General features: G+C 42.0%; 1 protein-coding gene across 1 annotated transcript in view; it reads left to right on the top strand.

The window, feature by feature from the left end:
- Positions 1-23774, top strand: part of COL6A3 (collagen type VI alpha 3 chain) — a 722910-nt gene that overhangs the window by 125302 nt on the left and 573834 nt on the right. The window contains 3 exon segments of the mRNA XM_030209050.1: positions 8349-8945; positions 13370-13972; positions 14312-14316. Coding sequence (XP_030064910.1) covers positions 8349-8945; positions 13370-13972; positions 14312-14316 — 1205 coding nt within the window.

The following is a 23774-nucleotide window of genomic DNA, read 5'->3' as shown; positions in this document are numbered from 1 at the left end:
AGGTGGAAAGAAGCATTTTCCCGCCAGCTGAGATTTTTTTTGGGTGGTGGGTGAAGGGGAGAACACTTGGTGCCCACCCACTTCTTGCCTAGGCCCACCCAAAATCTGTTGTCTGGCTATGCCCCTGCTATAATGACTCCTAGATCTTTTTCTTGGGTGCTTACTCCTAAGGTGGATCCTAGCATCAGGTAACTTTGATTTAGATTATTTTCCCCAATGTGCATCACTTTGCATTTGTCCGCATTAAATTTCATCTGCCATTTGGATGCCCAGTCAGTTTCCTAAGGTCTTCCTGCAATTTTTCACAGTCTGCTTGTGTTTTGACAACTTTGAATAGTTTTGTGTCATCTACAAATTTAATCACCTCACTTGTCATAACAATTTCCAATTCATTTATAAATAGGTTAAATAGCACCAGTCCCAGAATAGATCCCTGCAGCACTCCACTATTCACCCTCCTGTACTGAGAAAAATGACCATTTAACTCTACCCTCTGTTTTCTGTCCAATAACCAATTCCTAATCCACAGAAGGACATTGTCTCCTGTCCCATTACTTCTTAATTTTTCTCAGTAGTCTCTTATGAGGGACTTTGTCAAAAATGTTCTGAAAATCAAGATACACTACATCAACTAGCTCACCTTTATCCACATGTTTATTCATGCCTTCAAAGTGAGGCAAGACTTCCTTTGGCTGAATCCATGCTGACTCTTTCCCATTAAACCATGTTTGTCTGTGTTCTGTAATTTAAGTTTCCACTATTTTGCCCAGCACTGAAATCAGGCTTATAGGTTTGTAATTTCTGGGATCACCCCTGTAACCCTTTAAAAAAACGGCATCACATTGGCCACCCTCCAATCTTCAGGTACTACAAACGATTTTAATGACAGGTTACAGATCACTTATAACATCAGCAATTTCATGTTTGAATTCTTTCAATATCCTGGGGTGTATACCATCTGGTCCAGGTGATTTATCACTCTAACTTGTGGATTTGGCTCAGTATGTCTTCCAGGTTCACTGAGATTTCTTTAAGCTCCTCTGCATTGTCACCCTTGAAAACCATTTCTGGTACAGGTAGATCTCTAAGAAGGCAAAGACATACCAAGGGCCATTCAAGGTAGGGTGTTAGAGAGTCCTTTACTAGTAGACCCGACTCGGGCCATGTTTCAGTGACGTGCCTGCGCCAGGGGTTAATGATGAGCTAAAAGTGCATAAAATTAGCAAACCTTTAATTGCCCAGGTAGACCCCATCTGGGTTAAGCATGGATGCTATCTTGAAGATTATATTATCTCTCAGAACTTTAGCTACTGCATGTTGACTCACAAGGAAATCAATTATACCTTTGTCTAGCTTCTCATTCTTTTGTTGCTCTTCTTCCCCAGGATTCTCAGCCCTTGCAATCCTTTCCTCACTGTATCCAGCTCCTTCATGTACTGCTAACTGAGCCCATATCAGGTCTATTCACAACTACCCTGTCTTGAATGGCCCCTGGTGCTTCTTCACCTTCTTTTTGTTGTGTGTACTCTGAACGTAGGATAGGAGGAAAAGTCCTATTGTGGATTAAAAACTGGTTGAAGGATAGGAAACAGAGAGTGGGGTTAAATGGGCAGTATTCACAATGGAGAAGGGTAGTTAGTGGGGTTCCTCAGGGGTCTGTGCTAGGACCACTGCTTTTTAATATATTTATAAATGATTTAGAGATGGGAGTAACTAGCGAGGTAATTAAATTTGCTGATGACACAAAGTTATTCAAAGTCGTTAACTCACAACAGGATTGTGAAAAATTACAGAAGGACTTTACGAGACTGGGAGACTGGGTGGCTAGATGGCAGATGACGTTTTAATGTGAGCAAGTGCAAGGTGATGCATGTGAGGAAAAAAACCCGAATTATAGCTATGTCATGCAAGGTTCCACGTTAGGAGTTACGGACAAGAAAGGGATCTGGGTGTCGTCGTCGATAATACACTGAAACCTTCTGCTCAGTGTGCTGCTGCGACTAGGAAAGCGAATAGAATGTTGGGTATTATTAGGAAAGGTATGGAAAACAGGCATGAGGATGTTATAATGCTGTTATATCGCTCCATGGTGCGACCGCACCTTGAATATTGTATTCAATTCTGGTTGCCGTATCTCAAGAAAGATATAGTGGAACTGGAAAAGGTGCAGCGAAGGGCGACTAAAATGATAGCAGGGATGGGACGACTTCTATGAAGAAAGACTAAGGAGGCTAGGGCTTTTCAGCTTGGAGAAGAGATGGCTGAGGGGAGACATGATAGAGGTATATAAAATAATGAGTGGAGTGGAACAGGTGGATGTGAAGCGTCTGTTCACGCTTTCCAAAAATACTTGGACTAGGGGGCATGCGATGAAACTACAGTGTAGTAAATTTAAAACAAATCGGAGAAACGTTTTCTTCACCCAACGCGTAATTAAACTCTGGAATTCGTTGCCGGAGAACGTGGTGAAGGCGGTTAGCTTGGCAGAGTTTAAAAAGGGGTTAGACGGTTTCCTAAAGGACAAGTCCATAAACCACTACTAAATGGACTTGGGAAAAATCCACAATTCCAGGAATAACATGTATAGAATGTTTGTACGTTTGGGAAGCTTGCCAGGTGCCCTTGGCCTGGATTGGCCGCTGTCATGGATAGGATGCTGGGCTCGATGGACCCTTGGTCTTTTCCCAGTGTGGCATTGCTTATTAAGTTATGTACTTATGTTACAGGTAGATCTCTTACATCTTCTTCTGTAAAAACAGAAGCAAAGAATTCATTCAGTCTCTCCGCTATGGCCTTGTCCTCCTTAAGTGCCCATTTTGCTCCTTCATGAGATATGATAAAGGTCTATAAAATAATGAGTGGAGTGGAATGGGTAGACGTGAAGGGAAAAGAGCCCCTACCTTTGTGTGAGTGTGGATTTCAGTCCATGCTTGCAGAACATAACATAAAAGTAGCCATACTGGGTCAGACCAATGGTCCATCTAGCCCAGTATCCTGTTTTCCAAACAGTGACCAAGCCAGGTCACAAGTACCTGGCAGAAACCCAAATTATGGCAACACTCCATACTACAAAACCTAGGGCAAGCAGTTGCTTCTCATGTCTGTCTCAATAGCAGACTATGGACTTTTCCTCCAAGAATTTGTCCAAACCCTTTTTAAACTCAGATATGCTAACCGCTGTTACCACCTCCTCCGGCAAAGAGTTCCAGAGCATAACTATTCGTTAAGTGAAAAAAATATTTCCTCCTATTTGTTTTAAAAGTATTTCCATGTAACTTCCTCGAGTGTCCCCTAGTCTTTGTACTTTTGGAATGAGTAAAAAAATCGATTTACTTCTACTCGTTCTGCACCACTCAGGATTTTGTAGACCTCAATATCTCCCCTCATCTGTCTCTTTTCCAAGCTGAAGAGCCCTAACCTTTTTAGCTTTTCCTCATACGAGAGGAGTTCCATCCCTTTTACCATTTTAGTTGCTCTTCTTTGAACCTTTTCTAATTCTGCTATATCTTTTTTGAGATACTGCGACCAGAACTGAACGCAATACTCAAGGTGCGGACGCACCATGGAGCAATACAAAGGCATTATAGTATTTTCGGTCTTATTCACCATCCCTTTCCTAATAATTCCAAGCATCCTATTTGCTTTTTTGGCCGCCGCCACACACTGAGCAGAAGATTTCAGCGTATTATCTACAATGACACCCAGATCATTTTCTTGAGTGCTGACCCCCAAGGTGGACCCTAGCATCAGGTAACTGTGATTCAGATTATTTTTTCCAATGTGCAGTACCTTGCATTTGTCCACATTAAATTTCATCTGCCATTTTGACGCCCAGTCTTCCAATTTCCTAAGGTCTTCCTGCAATATTTTACAGTCCATATGTGTTTTAACAACCTTGAATAGTTTTGAATCATCTGCAAATTTGATCACCTCACTCGCCGTTCCGATTTTCCATATCATTTATAAATATGTTAAATAGTACCGGTCACAGTACATATCCCTGCAGCACTCCACTGTTTACTCTCCTCCATTGAGAGAAATTACTATTTAACCCTACCCTCTGTTTTCTGTCCAATAGCCCATTCCTAATCCAAAGCAGAACCTTGCCTCCTATCCCATGACTCTTTAATTTTCTCAGGAGTCTCTCATGAGGAACTTTATCAAATGATTTCAGAAAATCTAGATACACTACGTCATCCAGCTCACCTTTATCCACATGTTTATTCACACCTTCAAAGAAATGAAGCAAATTGGTGAGGCAAGACTTCCCTTGACTGAACCCATGCTGACTCTGTCCCATTAAACCATGTTTGTCTACGTGTTGTATAATTTTCTTCTTTATAATATTTTCTACTATTTTGCCCGGCACCAACGTCAGGTTTAACAATCTATAATTTCCTGGATCACCCCTAGAACCATTTTTAAAAATTAGCGTCACATTGGCCACCTTCCAATCTTCAGGTACTATGGATGATTTTAATGACAGGTTACATATTACTAACAGCAGATCAGCAATTTCATGCTTGAGTTATTTGAGTACCCTTGGATGTATGCTATCCGGTCCAGGTGAGTTACTACTCTTTAACTTGTCAATTTAGCTCAGTATATCTTCCAGGTTCACCAAGATTTCTTTCAATTCCTCTGCATCATCATCCTTGAAAACCATTTCCGGTACAGGCATATCTCTTACATCTTCTTCCGTAAAGACAGAAGCAAAAAATTCATTCAGTTTCTCCGCTATGGCATTGTCCTCACTGACCGCACCTTTTGCTCCTTTGTGACCTATCGGTTCCACGGATTCCCTCGCAGGTTTTCTGATTCTGATGTACCTGAAAAATTTGTTACTGTGAGTTTTAGCCTCTGTGGCAAGTTTCTCTTCATTCAGAAACCCATCAACAATAAATTTTAATGTTGGGTTTATTGGTGGGGGTAGGATCAGTACCTAGTTTAAAATGAAAAAAAAGTTGTATATTTGTTCATATTGGTGGGTTTTTGGATGGGGGTGGTCTCTGCAGTGCCTAGGTTAAAATATATTTTTTTAAACATTTAATGTAGGTAGATGTTGGTGGAAGACTGGGATGGGCAGAGGAGATGCCAGACTCTGGGAGGATAGGTAGAGAGTAGGACAGATGGTAGGGAAGCGAAGGCTATGGGGATGGATGGTGAGGAAGGGTAAGGCAGGGCTGATGCCGCACTATGGGACAATTTCTAATTTTTAGTCCTTTATTCTGTAATTGATGATGGTTGGTCTGTGTTCTGCCAGTGAACGAGCAGCTGAGAGATTCTGCTGGTATGTAGTTTGTGTGGGGATCTATGAGTTTGACTTGTCTAGCTTTTCCAATGGGATGCACATTGCTGTTGTGTATATTCACTGCTGTCTTTTTAAAGGTAAAGTTATTGGTATTCGTGTTCAGAATTGGTGTTTAGGTTTGCGATACAGGCTCTAAGAAGCTTCTTTTTAGGATTTGGTGTTACTTCACAAAGTATTGTACCTGGCATTGAAGGGTTTTGTGTTGCTATTTATTGAGGTGCTACCAGAATTTCAATACATTTTCCCTATGGAAAGCTGTAAAAGGAAGCATTCTAGCTATGTTCTTTATGCTACAGATTACATAAGTACATAAGTATTGCCATACTGGGAAAGACCAAAGGTCCATCGAGCCCAGCATTCTGTTTCCAACAGTGGCCAATCCAGGTCACAAATATCCGGCAAGATCCCAAAAATGTACAAAACATTTTATACTGCTTATCCCAGAAATAGTGGATTTTCCCCAAGTCCATTTAATAACGGTCTATGGACTTTTCCTTTAGGAAGCCGTCCAAACCTTTTTTAAACTCCACTAAGCTAACCGCCTTTACCACATACTCTGGCAACGAATTCCAGAGTTTAATTACAGCAGATGAAAAAATCTTGATGTTGACAGTAGGATTTTTCTTTTCATCAGTGAGAAATCTGGGGCTTTGCTTCATGCATTTTTTTTGATGTGCTGAAGAATAGACAAAGATTAACATTTTTGAAAAATTAAGGTATTTACCTGTTTTGCTTAATCAGGCGTATACATTTGTTTTAAAGCAAAGTTTGAAGGATATATGCCATTGCTGTAATTATATGCTTGTTTCTTTCAAGATTTGAGGATGAAAGCAAAAGGCAGATGTAATAAGAACAGTGAATTTTTTCTAGGAAAAAAGGTGCCGGTACTCAAATGCTAGGGCACCCTTCATGGGTGAGGTGATCACTGAGGGACCCACCCCACAATAGCCAGACCCCTGCAACCAGTCACATAAGTACATAAGCAATGCCACACTGAGAAAGACCAAGGGTCCATCGAGCCCAGCATCCTGTCCACGACAGTGGCCAATCCAGGCCAAGGGCACCTGGCAAGCTTCCCAAACGTACAAACATTCTATACATGTTATTCCTGGAATTGTGGATTTTTCCCAAGTCCATTTAGTAGAACCTATGACAAGGCAGAATTGGTGTGTAGAGCCTGAGCTCTTTCATTAAAACTTGGGGTCCATGGGTCAATTTTAGCAGACAATAGAAAAGGTACCGGTACTTAATACCCCCAAGTACTCCCTCAAAAAAAAGCCCTGAATAAGAAGATAAACAGTCTTTGGATTTTAAATAAAAATCCAAAGGCTCCCAGAGATTTACACATCTGTGCCTGACATGGCCATGTTTCGCTTTGAAACAGCTGCATCAGGGGCTAAATTACTTTCATTGATGAAAATTTCTAATTGCATGATTAATCACAATAAAAAATTTTAATCACGTGATTAATCGCAAGATCCAAGTATAAAATAAATGCAGCATTTACACACAGTTGTTTACATTTTTTTATTGATCCTAAACATTCAGCCAATAACTTTGATTCCAGTTTCCTTAAAAAACCATAATTTCTTCAAGCATGTGAAAAGCAATTCTATAAGCTTCTGCATAGAGAAACATGCGTCAATTAAGCACCAAAAGTGTCTGCCTTGAATATGTTTTTTTCTTTTTGGATTTAGCTGGCATTTTTCTCAGTAGTAGCTGTAGGTGAGCTACATTCAGGCATCAGGCACACTAGGTATTTCCCAGTTCCCAGGTGAATTAGAATCAAATTTTGTTTGTTTTTGTCCCTAATAATTTTTATTAGGATACATACCATTGGGAACAATGAACACCACAACCATCTCATTCCCTCTCTTACCCTCACCTCCCCTCCATAGGCACCAAAACATTCCCTCCCTTATCCTACCCTACCCTCCATGGGCACCATCTCCTCTCTTCCCTCCTTTCATGATCACCATCTCATCCCTACCTTACCCTCCCCTCCCCTACATGGGCACCATCTCCTCCCTTCCCTCCTTTCATGATCACCATTGTTTCCATTCTCTTTGCTCTCCTCCCCTATTTCCAGCATCCTTCCCTGTCCCCCCCCCCCCCCCAATCTTTCTCTTTTCTCTTTCTCCCGCTCCCTCCCCCTGGTTCACATCTTTCTCTCTGTCATCTTTTTTCTGCTTCCTCTTTCTCCCATGCCCCCTCCCCATCCCTGCAGTGGTCCACATTTTTCTCTGTCTTGTTTTCTTTTTTCTGCTTCCTCTTTCTCCCATGTCCCCCACCCCCGCCGTGGTCTGCATATTTCTCTCTGTCTTTTTTCTGCTTTCTCTTTCTTCCTTGCCCCCCGCCCCTACCATGGTTGCATTCTGTCTTTGGCACCTCTCCTTACCTCTACCAGCATGGTACTCCAGTGGGCCCCCTCTCCTCTATGGCTCCTTCTCCCTGCTCCTCACCGCTGCAGGCTGCACTGAAAACAGTGCTGCTTCTCACCCGGCCTGAAGCATCTCTCTGTAACAGTAAGATCTGAGGCGGAACTTCCTGTCACAGAGAGACGCTGTGGGTAGGGTGAGAAGCAGCACTGTTTTCACTGCAGCGGTGAGGAGCAGGGAGAAGGAGCCACAGAGGAGAAGGGGGCCGCTGGAATGCCGTGCTGGGAGAGGTAAGAAGAGGTGACTGCTAGTGGGGGAGGGATGACAGTGTTAACTCATTAAAAATTTTAATGTGAGTTATTCATTTAATGCGTTAATCGTGTTGTTAATGCATTAAATGGACAGCCCTAATAAATATATATAAAATCAAATTTCAAAACTGAGAGACTTACATAAGAAGTTAAATCTCTAGGAGCCTTTGGATTTTAAATAAAGACCATTTATCTTCTTATTACGTCTGTCTTTTGCTTTTATCCTCCACATTGGATTTGGTGGAACGTTTGCCTTGTTCAAGATTTGAGGTCAGGTTTAACTATAAATTGATTTTTTAAAAAGATGAAGTATGCTATATGGATAACTTTATGAATCTTATTTTGTAGGTGACAAGAGAGATGTTGTGTTTTTAATTGATGGCTCTAAGAATGTTGGACCTGAATTCAGTTATATTCGAGACTTAATCACAAAAATTGTTGATAAATTGGATGTGGGTTTTGAAAACACACGAATATCTGTGGTTCAGTACAGTGAGGAACCTGAAGTAGAATTTTTGCTGAATACTCATTCTACCAAGGATGACGTACAGGATGCAGTAAGGAAAATAGTCCCCAAAGGTGGGAGAGTGGTGAACACAGGGAAAGCTCTTGATTATGTGTCAAAGAATATCTTTACTAGACCATCTGGAAGCAGGATCGAGGATGGAATTCCTCAGATTTTAATCCTTCTCAGTTCTGGGACATCTTCTGATGATGTGGATGAGTCAGCAGGCCAAATAAAACAAGTTGGTGTGGCACCCTTCTTAATTGGAAAGAATGTTGACTCTGAGGAAACCAGAAAGATTTCTTTGAGTCCAGAATATGCATTTTCTGTGTCAAGCTTCCAGGAACTTCCTATCATAGAGCAGAAGCTGCTGACTCCAATATCAACTTTGTCTACCCAACAGATTCAGAGAATTCTGGCAACAACAGAAGATGATTTTGGTGAGTCTGCTATTATTTCTTTTAAATTTGCTTTGGAAATTTGCATATAGAGTAATGCAGAAAGGCTCAAGACAGAGCTGGGTCAGCACACGGGCTCTACCCTCAACTAATCTAAAAACATTCTGCCCTCATCCTATATGTATTTGAGCATGCAAATTACTGCCATGATAAAAATGTGGCAGTAATCTGCAGCTCATTGCAAAATCTCACCTTTCCTGTCAGTGCATGAATGGTGATTAGGCCAGCTTTCTGCACCGACCTCTACCCTGGTAGTTTAGTGGCCCTCCTCCCTCCCTCTCCCCTACTTAGCCCAACTAGATTCTCGCCCTCCCAACATTAAAACACAAAAATCCCTTTTGTCTAGGGCACCCTTAGCCCACAATATCCACTTCCATCACCCTGATTAAAACAAAAGCCCATTCCTAGTGGCAATGCTCAATTATCCAAATAAGGGGAAATGCCCCATACTAGCACTATCTTTACTGAACTCTTTTCCCCACCTATATAAAATAGTAAATAGTGAATAACAAAATAATAGAATACATGTATTTTTGGTGCTAACAGCACACACAGTATGATTTATCACGTTTATATTACACTTAAACTGAGCAGATAACAATAAAACAATAAAAAAACAACATAAAAAACAATATAAAATATTACATACTAGTAAAAAAGGCCCGTTTCTGACACAAATGAAACGGGCGCTAGCAAGGTTTTCCTCGGATTGTGTATGTTTGAGAGTGTGTGAGAGAGAGTGAATATGCGAGTGTGTCTGTGAGAGAGACAGTGTGTGTGTGAGAATGAGAGTGTGTTCGTGAGAATGAGAGTGTGTGCAAGTGCGTATGTGAGACACAGTGTGAGAAAGAGTGTGTTTCACACAGATACAGTGTGTGCGAGAGAGAGAGTGTGTGTGAGACACAGACTCTGTGAGACTGAGTGTATGAGACCAAGAGAGTGTGTGAGTGACTGTGTGACACATAGAGAGTGAATGTGATACAGTGTGAGACATAAGAGTGTGTGAGAGTGAGAGAGAGAAAGACAATGACTGTGAGAGACAGAGTGTGTGTGTGTGACAGAGATAACTCTCTCCCCCTCTCTGGTGTCAGGCCCCCCCCCTCCCTCTCTCTCCCTCTCTCTTGTTTCAGCCCCCCCCCCCCCTTCTCTCTCTCTGGTGTCTGAGTGTTACTGTGCAGGACACTGAGCTCTGGCTGTGCTTCAATGAACTGACCAATCCTATGTAATAGAATGCACCTCAAACATTCTGAAGCCGAGAAACCTCGTGTGGTTGGTCACTTCTGCTTGTGACGAACCCAGAAGTACGTGATGTCAATTCAGGAGATGTGGGTTTCACCACCATGCATTTAGAACGTTGGGAGTTGTGGAGGCTTCATAGAATGTTGGAGGTGCGTTTTATATAGAGAGATAAAACACAAAAGACTCTCATACACACATAACAAAAGCTACTTCCCCTCACAACATTATCAGCCTGCTATTTCAATATGTAGAAAAAGCCTGCAGAAACAAATGTGTTTTCAGATAGTTCCTAAATTGTGCCAAGTTGGTACACAAGCACAAATGTCTTGGTGGATGATTCCACAGCAAAGGACTAGTTGCAAAAAATGCAGCTGCCTTTGTCTCAGCATAATGAACAGTTTGCAACCCAGATATGCCCAGCTGTTTTCATTTTCTGATCTTAATGAGTACACCAGCTGGTGGAACCGCAACACCTGATAAAACTAATAAGGGCTTTCTACATAAATTAATCAATGAAGATGAAGATAGTGTTTAACTTAATCCATTATTTTTAATATAGTTATGTCATCTCTTGGCAAGAGTTTGGATAGCCATGCGGCGAAAACTTGTATCTGTGCATATAGCATTACCTTACTTGTCCCACTGGACAGGGGGATATTAGATCTGGAGTGCATGGCTGCAAATTGTTTTAAGTTACTTGAAGATTGAGTCATTACTCATTGATTAACACTGAACGAAGACAAAGCAAAATTTTTTATTGCTTCCAATCCACAACATGCAGTTACATGTCAAATGATAACTATATAGAAAGTTAGTTTCCCAGTAGAATTGTAATTAAAAATTTTGAGAATATTGTTAGATAGTACATTTTCATTTGAAAAAACAGGTAGCTTGGGGCCCTTTTACAAAAGTGTGTTAGGCTCTACACACATGCACCACACCCCAAAATGAGACTGCTGCCAGGCTACCACTCCCCCCAGCAGTAATTTCAGATTTGCCACATGCCCATAATGCCTAGATGATTTATTTATTTATTTTCTCCCACGCGCGGCCTGTCCGGCGGTAATCGGCAGGTCACCGCGCGTGTAACATGTGAGCCCTTACTGCTAGATCAATGGGTGGTGTTAAGGGCTCAGGCCGATTTTAGGCGTACGCTGGTTACAGTTTTACTGCATACCCTTTCCCCGTCCCATTAAAAAAAGTCCTTTTTTGCAGATGTGGTAAAAACTGGCCCGGCACCCACACTACCGCAGGCCACTTTTTGGCACACCTTTGTAAAAGGGTCCCTCAGTTAACTAAAACAGTTTTCTTTACTTTAAAAAGGTTAAGAAGGATCAGGCATTGCTTTGAATCTCCACAGTTCAAATAGATGTTCCAGGCCTTAATCCTTAGTCAACTAAACTACTGTAACATTCTGGGCCCCTTTTACCAAGCTGTGGCAAAAAGAGGCCTGCGCTGGCATTGGCGCATGTTTTTGACTCATGCTGAGGCCCCCTTTTACCCCAGCTGGTAAAAGGTAGGTCCTTCTTTTTTAAGAATGGCCATGCTGCAAGTGAAGCACATACCGCATGATGATTTCAAGGGGGAACCCTTACTGCCATCCATTGAGGTGGTGGAAAGGACTCCAGCACTAACCTAGCAGTAACCGGGCAGCGCGTAGCACTGCACAATTACTGCCAGTTACATACCAGGCTACAAAAATAAATATATTTTTGTAGCCTGGTGTGTAACTGGCAGTAATTGTGCACCAAATATGACAGCACGCTGGGGATGGGGATGGGAACTACTGCCAGGCTGCCCAGCAGTACTTCCTTTTTAGTGAGTGGTAAACCCACGTTGGGCTTACTGCTGCTTTGTAAAAGGGGCCCTCTGTTAGCTGGATGTTTATTTATTTAGATTTTGCTCACACCTTTTTCAGTAGTAGCTCAAGGTGAGTTACATTCAGGTACTCTGGATATTTCTCTGGCCCAGGAGGGCTCAAAATCTAAGTTTGTACCTGAGGCAATGGGGGGGGGGGGGGGGGGGGGGGGGGTTAAGTGACTTGCCCAAGATCACAAGGAGCAGCAGTGGGATTTGAACTGGCCACTCTGGATTGCAAGATTGGTGCTCTAACCACTAGGCCACTCCTCCACTCCACAAACAAGTTTGAAGAAGGTGCAAACGCTGCAGAATGTTGCGATTCACCTGGTTTATTCTGCTAAGAAATTTGACAGGGTTACCCCGCTGTTAAATAAAGCACATGGGTTGTCTATCCGAGCAAGGATTTATTTCAAAATCTGCTCTGTCATATTTAAAATACTATATGGCTCTGCTCCTATCCCCCATTGGGTTGTTAATATGCAGCTATGGAATTTTTTGCTTCTTCATCTTACATCTCCCAGATTGATGAGGTATAAAAGAATTTTTCAGTCCTCTTTCTCTTTTGTCGGGACTAAATTCTGGAATGATCTTCTTGTTATTCTTAGACTATCTGATGGTCTTTTAAGCTTTAGAAAATTATTGACGATCTGGTTATTTAAGAAATGTTTGAATTGTTAATATGGATCTCTATTTTTCATAATCTTGAATGTTATTTTATGTAATTAGGACAGTTTTGTATATAATTAATTCATACCTTGTAATAAGTTTTGCATATTCTGGTATCAGTTTTGCACTGTTATCTAGAGTTTTTAATTGCTGAGCATTTATTTTATTGTATCATCTCAATGTATGTCTGTTTTACTTATTATGTAAACCACATAGAACTGATATGGTCATTGCAGTATAGAAGCATAGTTTAGATTAGATTAGATCCACTGACTGTGCTGGTTGAAAATCTGACCCATGGATTATTAACTGTATGTTTCTTGCTAAATAAAGTGCTAACCTCTTCAATTAACTCTTTTAAAATAATTGATGCATTTCTATAAGTTACAGTAATATTCCTGAATATTCAATATTGTTCACTTCCTAGTTCACAAGTGCTGGTTCAGGATTTTGCTTAGATAATAATGTGCGTTTCTTTTAACTTGAGTACATGATTTGTGATGTACAAACTTGATATATTTTTCATCTGTACTCCAGATTAACAGAAACAAGTTGCACAAACATTGTTGAAGCAGACAACTTTCTGCTATATAAGTGGGTCTTTAATATCCCTTTCCTCATTCTTCTTTCTACTTATATAGGTTCTGATGATGAGAAGAAGGACATTGTCTTCCTCATTGACAGCTCTGACAATGTTGGGAAAACAGGGACCCCTCACATCCGTGACTTCATTCGAAGGGTGGTTCAAAATCTAAATGTGGGACAAAACCAAGTAAGAATTGGAATACTCCAGTACAGTAATGGTATCTTTCCAGAGTTCCATTTGAATCAGTATAAAACCAAGAATGATGTGGTGCACCACATACGGCGGCTCCAAAATAAAGGAGGATCCCCACTAAACACTGGTAAAGCTCTGGACTATGTGGCAAAGAACTATTTTGTTAAATCTGCTGGAAGCAGAATAGAAGAGGGAGTCCCTCAACAATTGGTGCTGCTCACAGGTGGCAGATCCCAGGATGATGTCAACCGATTTGCTCAAATCTTGGGAGATGCTGGAATCAGAAGTCTAGGAATAGGAGCAAAGAATGCGGACAAAACACAAGTGGAATCAATTACTTCAGATCCTCGACTTACATTCATGATCAATGATTTCATGGACCTTCCAAGTATAGAAAGCAGACTTGTAAGCTCATTTGAGAAGGTTCTGAATATCACACCAGTACCTCCAGTAACACCATCTGTTGGTTGGTATTCTTTCCTTTAAAAAATGAACATTGATATATTCAGTGTTTTTGTTGTTGTTGTTCAAAGAATGTGGCTAGAATCAATTATTGTGTCAATATGACTATTCTTATGTTCTTATATACCACTAAGGATCTACCAGCCCCATTTTGAACTCAAAGCTTGACAGGGCAGGAACAACTGTGAATCACTCCTGGGGCGGGTCAGAAGGTGGCAATCTTCATCTGGAAGGTCTGCCTTTATTGAGAAGGGATGCGGGGGAGGTTTGGGGAGGGTACTGTTGATGTCAGAGGATGCAGTGAAGTACTGAATATGTTGGAGGGTGTGCAGGAAAGGTACAGATGATGTCAGAAGGGGTTTGTGAGTTCAGAGAGGGTACTGTTGATGTCAGATCTATGTACCTCAGGACACGTGTAAAAGCTGGAGTAGAAAATTTTAAAGTCTACACATGTATTACCCTTGTAAACTGGGGAATATATGGCTATATTTTCACCCCAAACCACATACTATCCATGTCTATGTCATGCCTCTTTAAGGTCTATACATGGTATAGATCTCTGCATATAAATAGTGGCCTCCTGAAATCATTCTTTGCATGTTTAGCTGATCTACATGTATAAATGTCACTATTTACATGTGGAGATGCCTCTAAAATAAACCCCATAAGGCAGAAAGTGACAATTTAAATAATAGTAAGATCCAGAGCAAATTGGACCCATACGGAACAGTTAAAGTGCAGGTACAGTAGCAGCAATGAGAAACCTGGTTATCATAAGAGCAAGCATAAGACTGCCCTATTAGATCAGACCAAGGATCCATCTAGCCCACTATCCTGTTTTCCACAGTGGCCAGTCCAGGTTAAAAGTACCTGGCAAAGTCTCTGTTCTGACCTGGTTTACAGCCTGCCTCACTGACACAGCACTAACACAGACTACTCAAAAATTATTGTGGATTCTTTTGAATTTGTATTAGGTAAATGAGACTTGTATTAGAGGTTTAAACGGAGAGTGTATAAGTCATTATTGTCTAAGATACACAATGATTAGGCTATATGGCTGAGGAGAAACAGTACCTATAAACAATCGTTACATCACTGATCACTACATCCAAGCAAAGCTAGGCGTTTCTAGACAAGGAAAAGAGGCAATAATAAACTATACTTACATCACTGGTCACCACATCACCCAGGCTTTTTACATCAGCTGAGAGAAGCCCCTTTTTCAATGAAGCCAGAGTCTCATGACCAGAAGCAGTCTTTCTATGTGATGCGTCCATCCATAGATGAGCTTCTGACTTCACTGGTAAGAGCTCCCCTTTTTATTAGGCTTTGAACTCATTTTCAGAGTTGAGGAAAATTACAGAATGCTTGAGACATGTGGGAATGTGGTCACATGTTTCTCTGTTCAGGTGGCCAGCCTGGACTCGAAACATGCTCCATCTCCCCCCGCACATAGCTGTGTCTTATCAAACAAACAAAATTATACACTTTAATGAGAAAGTGTACTGTCGGTCACTCACTCAGATAGAGTTGGAAATCAATCTTTAAAATCCTTCCATTACAGCCCCCAAAAGGGGTAAGATTTCATGCTACTTAATCCCGAAGATTCCACGTATTAATAAAGGTGGAAAGAAGAGCAAATGACAGCCAGCATGGTTAAACGGTGAAGTGAAAGAGACTATTAGAGCCAAAAGAACATCTTTAAAGAAATGAAAAAAGGATCCAAATGAAGAAAGTAAGAAGCAATATAAGCACTGGCAAATTAGATGCAAAGCATTGATAAAGAAGGCTAAGACAGTATGAAGAGTAACTTTCCACAGAAGCAAAAACTCACAGTAATACTGTTAGAGGTACTACAGAAGCAGAATTCCCATGAGGGAATCCGTGGGACCATTAGATCATCAAGCAGCTTAAGGGGCACTCAGGGAGGACAAGGACATAGAGGAGAGACTGAATGAATCTTTGCTTCGGTCTTTACTGAAGAAGATGTAAGATATCTAACTGCACCAGAAATGGTTTTCAGTGACAATGATGTGGAGGAACTGAAAAAAATCTCAGTGAGCCTGGAAGATGTACTGAGCCAAATGGGCAAATTTAAGAGTAGTAAATACCTGGACCAGATGGTATGCACCCAAGGGTACTGAAAGAATTCAACCATGAAATTGATGATCTGCTGTTAGTGATCTTTAACTTGTCATTAAAATTGTCCGTAGTACCTGAAGATTGGAGGCTGGCCAATGTAACGCCGATTGTTAAAAAGGGTTACAGGGGTGATTAGGGAAATTACAGACTGGTAAGCCTGACTAGTGTAAATTATTATAAAGAATAAAAATATTAAACACATAGATAAACATGGTCTAATGTGACAGAGAGAGGAATAATCAAACGGCGCCGGCGAAATAGATTGCCAGCTATCTATTTTGGCAGTGCCGAAAACAGCTGGCCAAGCCGTATTATCAAAAAAGATGGCCGGCCATCTTTTCTTTCGATAATACGGTTTGGCCGGCCAAATGCCAGAGTTCGCCGGGTTTCAGATTGGCGGTTTTGTTTTTCAGCGATAATGGAAAAAATGCCAGCAATCTCAAACCCGGCGAAATCCAAGGCATTTGATTGTGGGAGGAGCCAGCATTTGTAGTGCATTGGTCCCCCTGACATGCCAGGACACCAACCGGGCACCCTAGGGGGCACTTCTAAAAAATGTTTTAAAATATGCAAATGCATCCCAGGTGCATAGCTCCCTTACCTTGGGTGCTGAGCCCCCCAAATCTCCCCCCAAAACCCACTCCCCACAACTCTACACCACTACCATAGTCCTTATGGGTGAAGGGGGGCACCTACATGTGGGTACAGTGGGTTTTGGGGGGGTTTGGAGGGCTCAACACTTACCACCACAAGTGTAATAGGTAGGGGGGATGGGCCTGGGTCCACCTGCCTGAAGTCCACTGCAACCAACAAAAACTGTTCCAGGGACCTGCATACTGCTGTCAGGGAGTTGAGTGTGACATTTGAGGCTGGCATACAGGCTGGCAAAAAAGGTTTTTATTTTTATTTTTTTAGTGTGGGAGGGGGTTGGTGACCACTGGGGGAGTACGGGGAGGTCATCTCCCATTCCCTCCGGTGGTCATCTGGTGAGTTGGGGCACCTTTTTGAGGCTTGGTCGTGAAAATAAAAGGACCAAGTAAACCCGGAGAAATACTGATTAATGCTGCTTTTTTTTTTCATTATCCGTGAAAGCCGGCCATCTGGTAGCCACGCCCATGCCCCACCTTTGCTACGCCGCCGACACGGCCCCTTGAACTTCCGCCAGCTCGGCGACAGGAAAGCGGTGATGATGTAAAAAAAGCAGCTTTTGATTATACCGATTTCGCCGCTTTTGAGAGATCGCCGACCATCTCCCAATTTATGTTGGAAGATGGCCGGCTATCACTTTCAAAAATAAGCCCGAGAGTCAGCATGGATTCAGCCAAGGGAATTCCTACCTCACAAATTTGCTTCATTTATTTGAATTTGTGAATAAATATGTGGATAAGGTGAGTTGGTTGATGTAGTGTATCTAGATTTTCAGAAGGCTTTTGATAAAGTCCCTCATGAGAGACTCCTAAGAAAATTAAAAAGCAATGGGATAGAAGGCAATGTTCTGTTGTGGATTAGTAACTGCTTAATTGATAGAAAATAAAGGGTAGGGTTAAATGGCCATTTTTCACAGTGGAGGAGGGTAAATTGTGGAGTACTGCAGGGAACTGTATTAGAAACAGTGCTATTTAACAAATTTATAAATGATCTGAAAATCGGAACGACAAGTAAGGTGATTAAAATTGGAGATGACACAAAACTATTCAAAGTTGTTAGAACACATACGGACTGTGAAAAATTGCAGGAAGACCTTAGGAAATTGGAAGACTGGGCATCCAAATGGCAGATGAAATTTAATGTGGACAAATGTAAAGTGATACACATGGGGAAAAATAATCCAAACCATAGTTTCTGATGCTAAGGTCCACTTTAAGAGTCAGCACCCAAGAAAAAGATCTAGTGTCATTGTAGACAATATACTGAAATTTTCTGCCTAGAGTATGGCGGTGTCCAAAAAATCAAACAGGGTGCTAGGAATTATTGGGAAAGGGATGTAAAATAAGATGAAGAATATTATAATGTCTCTGTATTACTCCATGGTGTGACCTCACCTTGAGTATTGTGTGCAGTTCTGGTCACCATATCTCAAAAAATATATAGCAGAATTAGAAAAGGTTCAAAGAAGGGTGACCAAAATGATAAAGGAGATGAAACTTCTCTCATATAAGGAAAGGTTAAAGAGGTTAGAGCACTTCAGCTTGGAAGCGAGACTGATGATGAGAGATATGATTGAGGTCTACAAAATCCTGAGTAGTGTAGAATTAGTAAAAGTGAATAATTTTCTTTACTCTTTCAAAAATTACAAAGACTAAGGGACACTCAATGAAGTTACATGGTAATACTTTTAAAACAAAGAGGAAGAAATATTTTTTCACTCAACATATATTTAAATTCTTGAACTCGTTGCCAGAGGGTGTGGTTAAAGTGGTTAGCATATCTGGATTTAAAAAAGGCTCGGACAAACTCCCGGAAGAAAAGCCCATAGTTTGCTATTGAGATAGACATGTGGGAGAAGCCATTGCTTGCCCTGAGATTAGTAGCATAGAATCTTGCTACTGTTTAGGATTCTGCCAGGTACCTGTGACCTGGATTGGCCACTATTGGAAAGAAGATACTGGGCTAGATGGACCATTGGTCTGACCCAGTATGACTATTATGGGACCCTTTTACTATGCCGCGTAGGCACCTATGCGCACCCAACACGCATCAGTTTTGAGTTACTGCCCAGCTACCATGTGGTCCTTGCAGCAATTTCATTTTTGACATGCGTCTGCTACACGCGCCAGAAAATATTTTTATTTTCTGACACGCGGGCAGTAATTGGGTGGTAATCGTCATTCTACGCACGTAGACCATTACCGCCCGGTTACATATACAGCACACTGGCGCTACAAAAATTAATATATTTTTGCAGCACCGGATATGACGGTGCATTGGGGGTGGGAACTACTTTCTTTTAAGCGAGCAGTAAGTCTGCCTTGGGCTTTCCGCATCTTTGAAAAAGGGGCCCTAAGAGAATTGACTACACCCTCTGTTTTTTCTTTTAACCAGTTCCCAATCTACAACAGAACATTGCCTCCTAAACTATGGCTTTATAATGAGGAAGTTTGTCCAAAGCTTTATGAAAATCTATATACTCTACATCAACTGGTTCCCCTTTAGCCACATGTTTATTCACACCTACAAAAAATATAGCAAATTGGTGTGGCAAGATTTCCCTTGGCTGAATCCATGTTGACTCTGTCCCATTAAACTATGTTTGTCCACGTGTTTGATAAACTTTGTTCTTTATAATAGTTTCCACCATTTTGCCCAGCAATTATGTCAGATTTACCATTCGAAGTTTCCCTGATCACCCTAGAACCCTTTTTGAAAACTGATATTATGCTGATCACCTTCCAATCTTCAGGTACAGTGGATTATTTAAATGCAGATACGAGATTACCAATAGAAGACCTGCGATTTCATGTTTGAGTTCCTTCTTTACCATATCCAGTCCAGGAGATTTGCTGTTCTTTAACTTGTCAAAATTTGGATTATTATATCCTCCAGATTCAGCAAGATTTCTTTCAGTTTTGAAAGAGCGCTCTGTAAAAGGGACCCTCAGTCTTGCTTTCCAGTAAGGACTACATCTAAAATAGTGCCCCTTCGTGTTGGTTCCTAAACTGGCTGCTGTATGAAGCAGTCATTTATTCCATCTAGGAACTTTACCTTCCTAGTATTTCCTGATGAGACATGTATTCAATCAATAGTGGGGTAATCAAAATTACTCATTATTATAGTATTGCTAAATTTAATAAATTATCTAATTTATGTTAACATTTCATCATCTGTCTATTCATTCTGACTTGACAGATGGTAGTAAAGCCCTACCAGTATTCTGTTTCCCTTCACACATGGAATTTCTATCCATAAGGATTCCAAGTTACTCTCTGTTTTTTGCTGAATTTTATTCTGCTAGTCACAATTCCCTCTTTAACTTATAGCGCCACCCCCTCTGATTTCATCCAGTTTATCATTGTGATATGATTTGTTCTCTGTCCCATTGGTTACCCACGTAACGGCCTATGCACATGCAGCACATGTCAAATTGGCATTACCGCCCGAATAGCACGTGCACCAGGCGGTAATTCTGAGTTTGGCGCACGCTGAAAACCCGTAATACAAAATAATTTTCTACTGCAGGGGCATACCCAGCAGTAATTGGCAGTTGGCATGTGCTAGGCAGTTACCATGTGGGTAACACATGAGCCCTTATTGCTAAGTCAATGGGTAGCGTTAAGGGCTCAGGCCGTAAATAGATGCATGCTGGTTTTAATTTTGCCACACATCCATTCCCCCCCCCCCCCCCAAAAAAAAAAAACAACCTTTTTTCCAGACGCAGTGGAGAAATGGTCCAGTCCAATACAAGCGCCCACATTACCACAGGCCACTTTTTGGCATGCTTTTGTAAAAGGGCCCCTCAATTTTATTAAGTATAAATAACTACATTTTAAATGAAAAATGTGAAAAACAAAATCAAATCACTTCCCGATGCCTAAGTGGAGATATTTAGTGGCACGTAACTGGAGAGTGCCACTGAATACCCCCACAGGGCGTCCAAAGAAAAAGTGGGCAGGTCAGGGGCAGCGCTGGGGAGGAATCTGAGATTATGCAGGTGCCAGCAATATTCAGTGCCGGCACCCACATAGCTAAAAAACCCAAACCTCCAGAGCCCCCTCCTGCTCCCCTGACAACACTCTCTCCTTCCCTCCCCCTAGCCCTCCTGGTGGTTCAGCTGTGGTCATCAGGGGCAGCAATACTGCAACCTGTGAAGTGCCGCGAGGAGGCTGCGCGCCTGCCCCTGATGACCACTGCTGGACCACCAGGGCTACAGGTAGGCCCAAGGGGGCCTACCTTGACAGCAGGGCATAGGTTTGTTCTGGGGGCTTTTAATGCAGAAGTCTGGGGGAGAGGGAGGGAAAGAGGGGGCAATGTCAGAGGGCTGGCAGGGGGCTTGAGGGTTCGGAGGCTCTTTTTAAAAAAATAAAACAAACAAAACAAAAAGTTATGCTGACCCCAGCTGAACTTAAAACAGACCTGGAAAAGTTCCAGTGCCCAGCCCACCCAAAATTATCCCCCCAATATTCAGTGTTGGTGCCCAACACTGAATATCGGGGAAAATTAGCTGCTGACAATCAGCGTTTAAAAAAACGCTGACTGCTGCATGCTGAATATCAGGAGAACATATTTTTAAAACAGCATGTAGCTTTGAAAACAATAATTTCAAGAATTATTTGAAGCTAAGTGCTATTTTTGGACAATATATTTGTTTTTCACATTTTTCACTTAACATGTAAGACCAGAAATTCACATGATTTAAATGGCTAGGAGAGGCTACTGGCCATTTAAATTGCCTGTCTGGGGCTAATTGGAATTTTCAGCAGCAGTTAACTGGATAGTGCCATTGAAAATGCCTCATTAGCGCCCAAGTCAAAATTAGTTATTTTGTGTGCGTTCCAGAGTGGAGTTAGCACTTAGCCAGTTAAGTGCCGATTTTCAGTACTTAACTGGCTAAGATAACTGCATAAATAGGATCACATAAAATGCAGTCCTGTCTATGGGCCCTTTTTACAAAGTGGCAGTAAGCCCAATGCGCTGCAGCTGCCCTGTGTAGATCCTAGCCCCAGTGCACATCATATCCGGCGCTACAAACATATTTTTGTAGCAACGATGTGTACCCAGCGGTACTCGGCACTGCCATGCACTGCCCAGTTACCGCTGGGTTAGTGCAGGAGCCCTTACCACCACCTCAATGGATGGCAGTAAGGACTCCCCCCAAAATGGCCTTGCGGCAAGTGCTTCACTTGCTGCACGGCCATTTCCTGAAAAAAAGAAAGATCTACCTTTTATCGCTGCAGTAAAAGGGGGCCTCAGTGCACTTCAAAACACACGCTACCAGCACAAGCCTCCTTTTGCCACAGCTTGGTAAAAGTGGCCCTACATGCAGTTCACCATAGCCAGTAAGTGCTAAATATCGCACTTAAGGGCCCTTTTATTAAGGCGTGGAAGGCCTTATCCTGGCCTACCATGTGCTAAAAGGGCACTACCGTGGGACCTACTGAGCGATCCTGCAGTAGTTTCCCGCTCAGTGCACGCTAATCCCATGCTAGGAAATATTTGTTATTTTCCAGTGCAGGAGGCATGCCTATAGGTGGAGAGTAGGCATGCTAATTGGGTTAGTGCGAGTACATTACCTTGCGCTATCTGATTAGCACAGGAGTAGTGCAGGAGCCCTTTACCTCTACCTCTATCTCCAACTCCAGACTCTTTTCCATTCATCTTGCTGTGCCATATGCTTGTAATAGACATGTTGAGTCAGTATATCATGCTCCCTCTCTGGTTTTATTCATATCCAACTTAAAACCCTAACTTTTTGAGAGTGCTGTAAATCTTAACTCTTTATTCATCTGTTTAATATCCATGTTGTTTTACTCATTTCCATAATTCAGTGATTCTCAACCCTCTGCTAAAGGCATGAGACAGATTTAAATTCAACAGTTATCCAGTATATGCAGATTTATCTTATGCATATTCACTGTGATACTCCTGAAATCCATCTGGCTAGGTGTGCCCCAGAAAGGTTTGAGGAAACACTGCCATCTACACATATAGGCACATATACAATATGTAATGAACAATATATCACTCTTCTTCTCTTGATTCTCCAATGTTCTGTACAACATCACTCTGTATTTGTTTCATCACCGGAGGTGGCTAACACCTCACGGTACTATGTAAGTCACATTGAGCCTGCAAATAGGTGGGAAAATGTGGGGTACAAATGCAACAAATAAATAAATATTTCATAATGTATAGGTTGTTAGGACGAGGCTTCTCCTCCCGCTCTCCAGCAGACCTTCTGGCCTGTGGCTCCTGAGCAGAACTCAGCCGGTCTCTTCCCAGCACCCTGAACACACCAACCTTCAGGATCCTAGGTCCCTTGTTCACTCAGGGTGACCTTGTTCTTAATATGCAAATTAGATGTAGATTAGACAGTTCTCAACAACAGCATATTCATCAGGCATCTCTTTATTCCAGCCCCCTGGGCACACTTCTTCCAGCTTAAACACTTTCACAGGTCTTCCTACTGAGCCTCACACACAGACACCTGGGCCCAGTGCTAACAGCCCCTGCGGCCTGAACAGGATGTTCTTCCCGCACTCTGAGGGTACCGCTCTGTCCTCCAGCCCCTGGCCGCTAGTTCCTTGTTCTTAATACATAGCTCTATCTACACACAGTCCACCAAAAGTCCACAGAGTTCAGCCAGTACCTTCAAGGGGATCTTCTTCCTCCAGCTGCCCGGTCTCCAGCTCCTCTCTCTTCTCTTTCCTTTCCAAAACTCAGGTAGGTATAAGGTGGTTGATTAGCTTATCCACCCCTTTAGGTTCTTCCCCCTAATTCCAGGCAGAACCCAGCCCATAACCACCTACACCTGTTTCCAGCCCAGGACTCTCCTTGGTCCTAGCAACCTCCACCTGGACATTCCCGTACTGGCTCCCTCTAGTGAATCATCTTGGACATTTCCCCCCATTTCTATGGGAACAGCGCCATCAAGTGGCCTACCCAGGATAGGACAGCCCCTTATTCTTCACGAGGTATAACTGTCAGCACTTACATGTGTTTGTGCTGCA

This window comes from Microcaecilia unicolor, chromosome 7, assembly GCF_901765095.1.
Source record: "Microcaecilia unicolor chromosome 7, aMicUni1.1, whole genome shotgun sequence".
NCBI lineage: Eukaryota > Metazoa > Chordata > Amphibia > Gymnophiona > Siphonopidae > Microcaecilia > Microcaecilia unicolor.
Note: the sequence above shows the minus strand (reverse complement) of the source record. Positions and strands in the feature narration are given on the sequence as shown.